Genomic DNA, 13,584 nt, shown 5'->3' on the forward strand with positions numbered 1-13,584 from the left:
TTAGCATCAGTCCTTCCAATGAACATTCAGGACTGATTTCCTTTAGGATGGACTGGGTGGATCTCCTTGCAGTCCAAGGGACTCTCAAGGGTCTTCTCCAACACCACAGTTCAAAAGCATCAATTCTTTGACACTCAGCTTTCTTTATAGTCCAACTCTCACATCTATACATGATTACTGGAAAAACCATAGCTTTGACTAGACAGACCTTTGTTGGCAAAGTAATGTCTCTGCTTTTTAATATGCTGTCTATGTTGGTCATAGCTTTTCTTCCAAGGAGCAAGCATCTTTTCATTTCACGGCTGCAGTCACTACCTGCAGTGATGGGCTCTACAGAGCCCCCCAAAATAAAGTCTGTTACTGTTTCCCCATCTTTTTGCCATGAAATGATGGGACCAGATGCCATGATCTTAGTTTTCTGAATGTTGAGTTTTAAGCCTATTTTTTCACTCTCCTCTTTAACTTTCATCAAGAGGCTCTTTAGCTCTTCTTTGCTTTCTGCCATAAGGGTGGTGTCATCTTCATCTTCTGAAGTCATTGATATTTCTCCTTGATTCCAGCTTGTGCTTCATCCAGCCCAGCATTTCTCATGATGTACTCTGCATATAAGTTAAATAAGCAGGGTGACAATAAACAGCTTTGACGTACTCCTATTTGGAACCAATCTGTTGGTTCCATGTCCAGTTCTAACTGTTGCTTCCTGACCTGCATACAGATTTCTCAGGAAGCAAGTCAGGTGGTCTGGTATTCCCATCTCTTTAAGAATTTTTCAGAGTTTGTTGTGGTCCACACAGTCAAAGGCTTTGGCATGGTTGTATATATAATATCCCTACAATTGTAGCATTCTGTTCCTTTCATTCATCATTATTGCACGTTTTCCCTCATTAAAACTATTTGTAAACATGTTTTCCCTTTCCCCACCAACCCCCAAACTCTGTTGTTATTGTTGTTTCTCTGTTGGTTTTAACCACAGGCACAGAGGATTGAGTTAATCATCTTGCTCAGTTCATGGGCTTTAAAAAGGCCTCCTCCCCCCCATCCTAATCTCAATCCCATATTATCTCACATGAAAACAGCCAGAAACAGACTTCCCTTGTGGTCCAGTGGTTAAGATTCCATCTTCCAGTGCAAGGGGTATGGGTTTGGTCCCTGGTCTCAGACCTAAGTTTCCACATGGTGTGGGGTTCAATCAAATTTTTTTTAAAAAGAAAAAGAAAACAGCTAGATGTATTTCAATGGTATTGGAGGGTTTGTGTGGGACAGCCTGCCCTAAAATGCAGGTTCCTGGAAAAACACAAAATGCACTTTAAATCAGAAGGACTCAAAAAAAAAAAAAAAAAGAAAAGAAAAAACAGTTTTCCACTGGTGGTGTTGAAATTGGACTAAGAACTGTGAAAGGGGCCCCCTGGGAATGTAGATAGAATATGAAGCCCAGCAGTTTGAATCAGGAACTCATTACGGATCCAGCCTTGACCCTCCCCCAGCTTAACTAAACTACAGACAAGATTCTTCCCAACTCTGATCCCTGGCCTCCCTTTCCTTTGGTCATCATAAGTTTTTTCTCTGCTTCTTGGCAGCTAAACATTTTGAAAAGTCTCTTTCTTATTTTACAACCCTAGACACTCTTTCTCAAGCCCCTAGAAGCCAGCCCTTTAAAATACAATCATCAAGGAAGATGGTCTCCATGGCACAGGGCGAGAAAAACGTCAGCAGCCACCTTGCTGCTAGTTGCGAGAAGTTTTTGCAACTGATTAGTATAATTTTAGGAAAAAATTATAAACCTTTTATTTATTTCTATTAAACCTTCTCGAAACCTTGGCTCCTAGTCAGTAAATTACTAAAACTCATCAACTCATCTCAGTTTCCCTGAGTCTCTTTACTCTTACAGTTGAGAGCATTTTGGAAAATAAAAGGACAAATCATCATCCATAATCCCATGATCCTATAAGCTCATCTTTTCTATTATGTGATCCTTTTAAAAAATGTATATGTATCTTTTTAACTCAAAAATTGTAAAGTGACACAAGAACAATCTGTTCCAGTTTGAAAAACTAGCAAACAAGCAAAACCAAAAGTACTGGAAGCTCTACCTAGAGATATGGGTCATCACGCCTTTGTGCATTTTTATAAGCAGATGGGTCACCCTCTGGTCCTTCATCTTTCAGTCTCCCGGTGGACTGACCGGGCTTCCTGAAACCGTCTCGAAAGTGAATCTCATTAAGCTTTGGAGGGGGTCAGACAGAAGCGGCAAGTGAAGGGGGTGGGGGAAAGGGCAACATTTCAACCAGAGCCTCCTCGCTGTTGAATGGTTCCTTTGAAGCTGCTAAGAAATTGTTTCAAAAGAAGATGTCTTTGGCTTAAAAGAAACAAAAGCATGGTAGGAAAAAAAAAAAGTGTGACATTCACCCTAAGTATAAAACAGTCCCATCCAGTACAGATTACTTAAAGTTTGGCGGGAAAAAAGTATTAAAACGTCATCCAAGAAAATACAACAGTGCTCTATAGTTAATACTTAATAGAGGGACAAAATGTTGTTTTTTTTGAGCCCTCACTTCAGTAAGTCTCTCCAGGGACTTCAGCTGCTAGGTTCCAACACGAGGGCTGCAGGAGTTGGAAGGCTGATGTACCTGCAGTGGGCAAGTCCCACCACAGAGCAGGACCCAGCCTGCCTCCTTGCCACTTCTGGTCAGAAAATAAAAACCTAGGAGCCAGGAAACTGTTATTCACTCAGTCATGTCAGACTCTTTGTGATCCCATGGACTGTACCCACCAGGCTCCTCTGTCCATGGAATTCTCCAGACAAGAATACTGGAGAGGGTAGCCATTCCCTTCTCCAGTGGATCTTCCCGACCCAGGAATAGAACCGGTGTCTCCCGCTTTGCAGGCAGACTCTTTACCGGCTGACCCACCAGGGAAGCCAAGAGGGATACTGAAACCTAATAGCACTGCACCTATCAGAAAGTGGCAGCAAAGAGATTCAAAGAAGGAGAGAATTGGGTACCTGGAGATGAAAGACAGGAATAAATTTGGATTGGATTTTACAGGAGCATAGAAGCTTTGGACTGTGGACTGAAACAGAAAAATGCACAACATGACTTTAAGTTGTGAGTTAAGTTTTACTCAGGATCTTACTAAGGTAAACTATAGTAAGGGAGATAGGCTCTCTGACATAGCTCCGAGGGGGCAGGCAGAAAAGCACGATTTGGGCTACAGAATGCCTGCGGTCAGCCGTTCAGCTCAGTAAAAGGTCACTGCTAGTCACGAGGACCAGAGAGCACTTAGTACTTTTAGCGCTTTGTGATGTAGGGGAAGATGCAAGAATCTCGGCTTATTAATTTTTTTCCAGTGAAATCTCTAAGGAGCCTGTTTTCCCAAAGTACAGAGTGGCTTATTGTTTTTCATTCTGAATTCTGTTCAGGGTACACTGTCAGCCAGTGACTGCAGCAGCTCAACACCTGATCCTTGTAGAACTGGAAGGTGAGCAGCATTCTTTGTGTCACAGGAGCCAGGGTGAGGCTGGCATAAGCTTATGCTGGTGAGTGAGTCTGCGCACGCGTCTGTGTGTGTCTGTGAGTGTGTAGTTGTCCAATCTGCACAGGCGAAGGAATGAACTGGAGTATCACATTAATTTCCTCTTTACATTTTAACTGCTCTTAATTGTAAATGTCTAATTTCAGGTTTCTTCCACATTTCCCCTTTCTCCATCTCATCTCCTTACCTCCGTTCCTTTTCAACATCGGGGTGCTAGTCTGCGGCTGAGTATTTTCCATCATCATGTCCCCCAAGCACTGAAACACCCTTGCACACACACGCAAGTGCACCTCTCAGATGCGTCCCAGCTCACACCAGTGAAAAGATTTTACTTCCAGCCAATAAAAATGGATTGGCATTAAACTTGTTTTCCTTTTACAGGTGAACAATGTCAGGACAATTAAAATACTGTCCTCAGGTCTCAGAAGAAACTAGCAGATTCAGTCATAAAAGCAAGCCTTCTGCTTCCAAGGAGATATCTCTCAGTATCCATGAGGGGTTGGTTCCACAAGCCCCCTGGATACCAAAATCCAAAGACACTTAAGTCCCTTCTATAAAATGGTGTAGTATTTGCATATAAACTACACATATTCTCTTGTCTACTTTAAATCATCTCTAGATTATTTATAATCCCTCACACAATGTAAAATGCTATGTAAATAGTTGCCAGAGGGTGCAATTTCAAGTTTTGCTTTTGAGAACTTCCTGGAATTTTTTTTTCAAACATTTGCAGTTTCTTGTGGGTTCTGCGGAAGCAGAACCTCTGATAGAGTAGAGGACTGACTGTATTCAGCATCATTTCCTCCTGGGACAGAATACCTGTCACGTCCCTGCTCTACCCCTCACCTCCAACCCATGAAGTGAAGTGAAGTGAAAGTTGCTCAGTCGTGTCCAATTCCTTGGGACCCCATGGACTATACAGTCCCTGGAATTCTCCAGGCCAGAATGCTAGAGTGCGTAGCCTTTCCCTTCTCCAGGGGATCTTCCTCACCCAGGGATCGAACCTGGGTCTCTGGCATTGCAGACAGATTCTTTACCATATGAGCCACCAGGGAAGCCCAAAATTCTGGAGTCAGAGGCGCTACCATTGTGCCACAAGGTCACAAAAAACAGAGATGCCCAAACAGGGTCATGAACCCTGGCCCCTCAGATTAAAAGTCTGATGCTCTACCAACTGAGCTATCCAGGCATACATACATCCAACCCATACATACATCCAAAAGTGAATTTGTCCAAAGAGCGTTTATGTCGAACTTTCCTTATAAGATTTTGGAGGATTAAAAAACAAAAAACAAAGGCCATAATTCCTGACTGTGAAGAGGAAAAGTTAAAATTTTATGTAACCTCCTGCTCCTTCTGTCTCTGTAACTCAGCTTACTCCTTGCAAAGTCTGGATCACGCAGGTCACGTAGTCTCAGAAAGTGGGGACTTACAATACTAAGAACTGGAGCTTATCTCACTCATCCTCGTCCTGCTCTTTTCAGCTGTCCCGCTTCTGCAAACTTGCATGATTAAATGCCTGTCCGTGTAAAGGTCAGGCATTCCCTTCCCTATCTTGACTGCTGTTCCCGCTCACACGTAACCCCTTAGTTAAAACCAGCCTATTAACAGCTAGTGTTGCCCACTCTGCTGCTGCTGCTAAGTCACGTCAGTCGTGTCTGACTCTGTGCGACCCCATAGACGGCAGCCCACCAGGCTCCCCCGTCCCTGGGATTCTCGAGGCAAGAACACTGGAGTGGGTTGCCATTTCCTTCTCCAAGGCATGAAAGTGAAAAGTGAAAAGGGAAGTCGCTCAGTCATGTCCGACTCTTAGCGACCCCATGGACTGCAGCCTACCAGCCTCCTCCGTCCATGAGATTTTCCAGGCAAGAGTACTGGAGTGGGGTGCCATTGCCTCCTCCGGTTGCCCACTATAGTCTGTCTATAAAAACTCTGTAATCCCTTTGGGCTCAGAGCTTGGAGTGTTAACTCCTCTGGGTCCACCTGCATAATAAATCTGAGTTCTCCAACTCTCCGAGTGTGGTGCTTGGTTTCTCGAGTACTGGTTTCTGCAACAACTGGGAGCTCCCATCCTTGGGGAGATACACACGCATAAATGCCTGGTTTCAAGCTGGCCTGTACTCTGTACCAGGATAAACAACAAAGCGCTAAGGAAGCCAACAGTAAAGCAGGAAGAAATCTCTTCAGAAGCCCAGGAGAAGGGGAGCAGTAAGTTGGTTCTCAAAGACTGGCAGGAGCTCTGGAAGGGAGTGAGTGTCAGGGCCAGCAGGTGCACAGAATGGACAGGAAGCGCATGGTCCACGTGGGGCCCAGGGAGCAGGTGAGTGCTGCTTCCTACCTGAGGCACAGTGCCTGAGACAGGAAGGGGGCACCCCATACACCAGGTTGAGAGTTTGGGACTTGAGCTATGATCTAGGAAGCCAGGCAGTTTTCAAACAAAGACTTTATATGAGTTTTAGAAAAAGATTGTGGCTCATGGTTTGGTGTTAAAAAACAAAACTGGGGACCCTTGCTACTGACTAGCGACTCCCCAACACAGAGAAAATGTCTGCACTAGAGAGTGGAGGATGGAACTGCCAGGCTCGGGGGTTGATCACCTGAGGATAAGGAGGAGGACAGAGTCCCAGGCAGAGGCTCTTAGCTAATCCGTCCAAAGGGTGGGACACCAACCACAGGAAGTTATATGAGTCAGCTTGGAATGGGGAAGGTGCTACATTCTGTTTGGGATGAGTGGAACATACCATTTCAAGGGCTCCAGTAACAAAGACTGCCCAGGGTTGTTTGTGAACACAGGGAGGGGACTTAAGAGGATAGGAGGCTCTAGAGCAAGAGATTGACAGCCCTTAGTCTGCATCCACATTCCAGGAACCTGTAGGTAAATGGATGGAATTAGAACGTACAGGTGGAGGCCTAAGACGAAAAAAAAATCTACTTTGTTCTGGGGAATTTCCCATTTTCACAGGTAGTGAGAGGAAAAGCCAAGAGACTAGGACCCAGCAATCCTGATGTCTTGGGAGAACTGGACATGAGTAAGGGACCAGGCAAGTGGGGAGGATGGAGGAGGAGAGGAAGGCAGCACCCCAGGCTGGACCGGGGAGCGGTGAGGGGTGGCAGTTCAGACCTCAAATCCCTCAGCAGAGTTAGTGGGAGCAGGAACCAGGGAGCTGGGGGTATCCGGGGAGTGTGCAATCCACACTGTGACTGCTGAGGATGGGGAGACCGGGAGGAAGCTGTTTGTTTCACGTGAGAGAGAGGGCTTCCCTGGTAGCTCAGCTGGTAAAGAATCCGCCTGCATTATGGGAGGCCTGGGTGGGGAAGATCCCCTGGAGGGAGGGCATGGCAACCCCTCCAGCATTCCTGCCTGGAGAATCCCATGGACAGAGGAGCCTGGCGGGGTAGAAGACCCCATGGGGTCGCAAGGAATCGGACATAACTGAGCGACTAAGCGCAGCAGAACACAGAGAGAGGAGCCCATGAATAAGAACAGATGAACAGATGTTAAGGAAAAAAAAAAAAGAAATACAGAAAGAAAGGAGGTAAAGAAGGGAGGGACAGAGGGGAGGAGGAACACATAGAAGAATGTGGAGGAGGGGAGGGGAGGGGGGCTGGTTACACCCAATAAGCTGGAGGCCCGGCACCTTCCTGAGCTCACCGGAGGCTTCACTCACCTGGAGTTTTCCAGGCGAGGCTGCGGTGGGCACCATAGACCTCCCGCTGCGCTCCGCACCCCCGCCCCGTCCCCCGCCGACTCCCCCTCTCCCCCTCCGCCCCCAACCTTGTTAGAAGTATCACAGACTTTAGAACAATTGATAATAATCATGGTCTGTTAACCGTTTTTGCCCCTGGAAAACAAAACTACTAATGGAAATTCAGTATAGTAATTAAAGAGCCTACAGGCTTCCCTCCCCCCTCTCACCCTTCACCCCCCGCCCACGCCAGGGCTCCCGCCAGTCCTCCTCCCGGAACCGCAGCCCGGGCGGGGCTCCCGGCCGCGCCCTCCCTACTGGCAAATCGCAGGGCAGTAGTCAGCAGGCCCGTGTCGCCCCCACTGCGGGGACCACCCTGTGACCCAGGGCGGGTCTGCACTCCAGAGCTCGGGCCTCCTAGTCCCGTCCTTGGAGATTCACCCTTGAGGCCCCAACCCAGCGGGCCGGGATCCCGCGGGTGCGGCGGGGCCCGGGGCGACCCCGGCCCCGCGTCTCTCCTGCCCGGATACCCACGCAGGCCTTCCCCTGGTCCTCTCCACCTCCCTGCTCTGACCCGCGTTGCCTCCGGCCTCCCGCCGTCCCTACAACTACAACGTCCCCAGGCTAGAGGCAGCCGCCTGGGTACCCGGAGGGCTCGGGAGCCCCCGGAGACCGGGTACCTGGGAGATTCCTGCTGCGGCGGCTGCGGCTCTTCCAGCTCGGTGGATGCTTCACGTCCGCTTTAAGTTGGGGCCAGGCTTCCGGCAGTGACTCAGAACTCCGGGAGATGGCCCGGCCTGTGCAGCGGCTGGACCGTGGGCGGAGGCTGAGCCTCGCGCGTATCTCCCTTCCCCGGCCCGAGAGAGCAGACGGATTGGTGGTGGAGGCTAGGGCCTGGTCCTCCGAGGGTGTTTGCAGAAGGCCTCGCCCGTTAGGGAATGGGTTTGCTTTCCTGGGTTAACTTGCCATAGTCTTAGGACTTCCCTGGTGGCTCAGATGGTAAAGCGTCTGCCTACAATGCCGGAGACCCGGCTTCAATCCCTGGGTTGGGAAGATCTGGAGAAGGAAATGGCAACCCATACCAGTATTCTTGGCTGGAAAATCCCATGGCAGGTGGAGTCTGTAGGCTACAGTCCATGGGGTCGCAAAGAGTCAGGGACAGGACTGAGCACTTCACTTTCACTTTTCCTTAGCTTATTTAGAGGGCTCCGCAGGTGGAGCTAAGTGGTATAAAGAACTTACCTGCCAATGCAGGAGACATGAGTTGTGGGGTTCGATCCCTTGGTTGGGAAGATCCCCTGGAGAAAGAAATGACAATTCACCCCAGTATTCTTGCCTGGGAAATCCCATGGAGGAGCCTGGTGGACTGCAGTCCATGGGGTCACAAAGAGACAGACACAACTGAAGTGACTTAGCACACATGCCCAGCTTGTTTAATACGCCTTGTTTAGTAAGCCTATGGAAGAGAACTTTAAAAATCCAGATTCCAGTCTGTCTAGTTACATTTTTAGCCACTACACAAATGTCTATATTATTGAACATGTTGTTTAGTCTCTCAGTCCTGTCCGACTCTTTGTGACCCCATGGACTTTATCCCCCCAGGTCCCTCTGTCCAAGGGATTTTCCAGGCAAGAATACTGGAGTGGATTGCCATTTTCTTCTCCAGGAATGAATTTGCATCTCCTGCATTGGCTGGCAGATTCTTTACCACCAGAGCCACCAGGGAAGCCCATATACTCTTTAATTACTGTACTGCTTTTTCCATTAATAGTTTTGTTTTCCCTGGGGGAAAAAGGGAGATTAACAGACCATAATTATTATCTATTGTTCTAAAGTCTGTGATACTTCTAAAAAGACAGGCTATATACATTTGCGCTAAAGGAGAAAAACAAATACCAGGGAATACTTTAAGCCTCATTATTGAAAAAGCCTGATGAGTGCACACACATACATGTGTGTCCAGGATGACTGCAGTTTATTTTGCAATCATTTTTTGTACTAGCATCTACTTTGAGTCTATTTCCCCCTTGAGTTTGTAAGCTTCATGACTCCAGGAGACAGGGGACCAGGGTCCGTCTGTGTTCAGAAGCAGAGTCTTATGCCCCAAATATCAACTAATACAGCACAGATGTCTAGTAACCATTTTTTAAATGAATGACTGCCTGAATGCATCTTCCTAACCTGCAGTTTCTACTATCATCCTTTTTCCTCTTGTTTGTTTGGAAAATATTGTGTTGAATGTTCTTAGACTGTCAGCTTCTGACAGAGTCACTCTGGTCTTCCTTTATCTTGGCTTGGTTTCTAGGCTCCCTGTTCACTTGTTAACCTACTTTTCTTTTGAGTCCACATGATACGTGAGGACTTTTAATGCGACAGAACACAGACACAGGGATTTCTTTTGTTGTTACTTAATGTGAGGTGCTATGGGTAGAGGCAAAACGTTACATGATGATATGATAAAACGTCATATATACTACAGTTTCCCTTCTTTGGAGCTAAAGCAAAGAACCCGGGTCTCCTCTATTGCAGGCAGATTCTTTATCATCTGAGCCAGTAGGGAAGCCCAAAGTATAGGATCTCTTTTTTTTTTAATTCTATGATACCAAACCAAGATTTTACACAGAAAACACGTTTTCTTGTACTATTTTATACACTGTTCATGTCAGATCCATGGTAGATTATATCTTTCACTCAGTACATTAAAATGAAAAAAAGCAACCTAGAATGATACACTTAGTCTCTAAAATTAGAATAAGAGCTGATGAGACGACCAATAAGCCATTGTGTAGCAGCATTTTTAGTAGGAGTTGGAAAAACAAAGGCAATTTTGTGGAGATAAAATTTTACTAAGAATATCTTCTTATACCTGACAATACGCATTTATATAAATTAGAAATTTACTCTTCTAGTTTATAAGATTTTTAAAGCAAAGGTGTTAATGTGACAACTTTTACCCATAATAATTCTAATAAAATTTTTATTTTGGAATGCTTTTAAATTCACATATTAATATCAGTGATATCATTATATCACCTTTATAGAGATTTTTCTTCACAAAATGATGCATGTGAAATATAAATGACAATGGAAATACAGTGACCAGGTAGGTCAAGCATTGGAAGGCATTTGATTGAATAACCGAATTTCTGAAATGTAAATAAAAGTCACATTAAAATAAAATGTTAAAAAAATTAAATTTTCCATTCTCTCTAGCTATATAGGCCTCATAGGATCACTAGAATATATTATTTCAAGATAATTTTGCTAATATTTATGCATAAGAAAGAGTCAGGCTACAAACCGGTTTTATTAGAATTGTGTTTTTGATCATATGTGTATTTTTCACACTAAGATGCTCTTGTTTGATGAGAGAGATGCAGGGTTTAGGGGGAGCAGAATCTCCCATAAAATAGAATGCTGTTGGTTTTGTTGTGCCTGATGAAGAAGAGGAATGGGTGGTCTGCATTGAATTTGATGGAGGGGAGTTTAATTCTTACACTCACTTCACTCCCAGTACCAGCTGCAGCCTCTGCACCTTGTTCATTTACTTCCACAAAAGACTTATGGAAAACATTGGACAGAAATAGGTTTTTCTCTAAGGACATTCCTGAGAAATCAGCTTTGCTCTGGTTAAAGGCATTGCTCATCCCCATACTTCTCAAAGTTGACTTGATATCATAAGTCTCTTCCAGCTTGAACTTGGAAGATTTAACTGCAGGTTGCCCAACTCCATCATGTTTGTGCTAGTCTACTCACTCAGCTTCTCGTAGGTGATCACTGTTTCCAGCTGCAATTTGGAGCCGATGAAGAAAAAGTCAGTAATTTCCAGTTAAGAAATAGAGGTTGAGTGAGACCTCTAGATATTACATAGATGAATTATAATCATTCCTATTACCAAAGATAATAAAACACACACATTTGGAAGTTTTTTGTTTATAATGAGATCCTTCACACTGTTGACATATTATTTTGCAGATTAATAGTTCTCAGGATATAGGCTTAGTAGATTAGACCTTGAAATGAAAATGCTTCTGTGATAATTTGCAAGACAGCAACTACATACACAAATATATTAATATAAATATACATTTAGATGTCATTGATACAAAAGCATATACTCTAGGACATGTTGTATGCCAGGGAACAAAAAAAAATTATTTTTATTAGTTTTTAACTAGTTTAAAACTAGTTTATTAATTAATAAACTAACTTAATAGCTAATTTATTAAATTAGTTTTATTAACACAGTACACAATCCTTCAAAAACAAAATCTGAAATAAAATAAAATGTCTAAAATCACACCAGTATGAAACTAGTAGCTATAAATCACAGAAAAAAAGAAAGGAAAATCCTTCTATCTTAAGAGTAATAACTTTTTAAATAGTGATTTTGAAGCTGCTTTTTCTCTTGATATTTAAAATTTTGAAACAATAAATATATATGTATATACACATATGTGTACATAGAGAGGCTACAAAGCAATGTTTGATTTTTCAAATAACATGTTTGTTTAAAGCACATGCTTTTGCTACTTCAAAGTTTTCTTGATCCAAATATTGCTATCAAAGACACATATGTAAATGATGTGCATTAAGTGACAATGTTTTCAGGTCAGGAACTTGCATTTTCTAAAAAAAGGCTTATCTTATAATGATGTAACTCTAATAGTTTAATATTCACACTTGGTCTTATTTTTACCATCCTCTCCAGTTTCACAAATTTTATGACACTATCTAGAAATCTTTCTAAACACTAGTAGGGCAGTGGAAGCAGAAATATAAACAATCTGGCACACATGAGAATTATCACAGGGCAAAGACACACAGACCACTTATTGCATGTGAATTGCTCAGAAACGTGGTCTGAGCAAAATCAGGCTTAAGAGATATTTAATTGATGAATAACTTGAATAATAACTTGAAGATGTACTGATAGAGACTATATCTTCTGAAGAATGTTTACTTGATAAAAAAAAAAAAGTGTTCTTTAAACAATATTTTAGACTCTGTTTAATGTTTTTAAATGTATGTCTAAAGCTCACTTAAACATAAAGTTAATGAACTAGGTTCTACCAGAAGGAGGAAAAAGACCTATACTACCTGAAAGATTGTTATGATCAATCTACACAGCTTTGTTACTCATGATAAATATCTCTAACTGTTGTTTGTGTAACTACTTGATGCTAAAGGTTTCTGTAGACTACTTAACCTTCCTGAGGAATAGTAACATCAACCTTACAAAATTTTGTAAAGCTTAAATGATAATGTGAAAATACAGTATCTAGGGCTGAAGGTATGTTGTTTGCCTTCCTGTACAGCAATTAAAGAACTGGGAGATTGTGTCTTTATGTTTTTCCCAGGAGGGATAAACACTAGAACCATCTTCATGTTAAACTGATGTCTTTTTTAAAAAGTTATTTTTCCATGTAAATAAATGTTCCCAGGTGGTGCTAGTGGTAAAGAACCTGCCTGCGAATGCAGGAGACATAAAAGACACAGGTTTGATCCCTGGGTCGGGAAGGTCCTCTGGAGAAGGAAATGGCTACCCATCCCAGTATTCTTGCTTGGAGAATCCCATGGGCAGAGGAGCTTGATGGGTCCATGACACAGAGTCAAACATGACTAAAGCGACTTTGTGTTTGCAAAATAGACACTGACTCACAGAGAAAAAACAAATGTTACCAAAGGGGAGAGGACAAGAGAGAGATATGAACAGACTGATCCCTTTACCTGATCCAGTCCACCAGTGTTTTCTGGCAGTAGTATGAGCAGACTGAGGTCACGGCTCTCATAGTAGAGTTGAAGGCCTATGGCTTGTGGGTTTTCTATGTAAAATACTCAAAGTTTTTCTTTCATGGACATCATTTGCACTGGTTTGCTTGTAATCTGTAGAATGTATGCAGCAAAATCACTGGGGAGGTCTCTCACCAAATTCTTAATTCTTTAGCAACATTGAGTCAAAGATGGTGATCCTCTGCCAAAAGCTGAATAAAATTATCCAAACCTTGCTTTCTGGAAATATGTGTTCTACTGGATAACATCATCAATAAATGACGTGGGAGTTTCTTTCTCTGGCAGTATTATGCCATCCTCTGTGAATCACAGCAAGCTGGATTCTACCAAACACTTAAGAGTATGTAATTTTATGCAAACTATGCAAATGCCAATGATTCAGAAACTAAGTTGCATTTCAGATTCAAACATTTGAGACAGTCTTTTAATATCATAAAACTGAAATTCACTTAAGAGAATGAAAACACAAGCAATAAACTAGGAGCTAAGAATTGCAAAACACATGTTTGATAAAGTACCGTTATCCGAAATTTGTGAAGAATTCTTAAAACTCAACAGTGGTAAAGCAATGAAC

General features: G+C 43.4%; 2 protein-coding genes and 1 non-coding gene across 6 annotated transcripts in view; all 3 read right to left on the minus strand.

Moving 5' to 3' along the window:
- LOC113882771 (serpin B8) overlaps positions 1-12,972 on the minus strand; it is a 26,958-nt gene extending 13,986 nt beyond the window's left edge. For 2 of the 4 annotated variants that reach the window (XM_027525881.1, XM_027525880.1), the window contains exon 1: positions 7,898-8,176. The gene's annotated coding sequence lies outside the window, so the exon portion shown is untranslated. Of the gene's footprint in view, positions 1-7,897; positions 8,257-12,947 lie in introns of those variants that run through there. The other 2 variants (XM_027525878.1, XM_027525879.1) reach the window with 2 other exon arrangements.
- Positions 4,648-4,720, minus strand: TRNAK-UUU. Its single transcript has one exon. It is a non-coding gene; the product is annotated as a tRNA-Lys (tRNA).
- SERPINB10 (serpin family B member 10) overlaps positions 10,215-13,584 on the minus strand; it is a 21,986-nt gene continuing 18,616 nt past the window's right edge. The window contains 3 exon segments of the mRNA XM_027525530.1: positions 10,215-10,917; positions 10,920-11,004; positions 12,948-13,103. Of these exon segments, the coding sequence (XP_027381331.1) occupies positions 10,601-10,917; positions 10,920-11,004; positions 12,948-13,103 (558 nt within the window). The 3' untranslated portion in view covers positions 10,215-10,600.

Source organism: Bos indicus x Bos taurus, chromosome 24 (genome assembly GCF_003369695.1).
Source record: "Bos indicus x Bos taurus breed Angus x Brahman F1 hybrid chromosome 24, Bos_hybrid_MaternalHap_v2.0, whole genome shotgun sequence".
Taxonomy (NCBI): domain Eukaryota; kingdom Metazoa; phylum Chordata; class Mammalia; order Artiodactyla; family Bovidae; genus Bos; species Bos indicus x Bos taurus.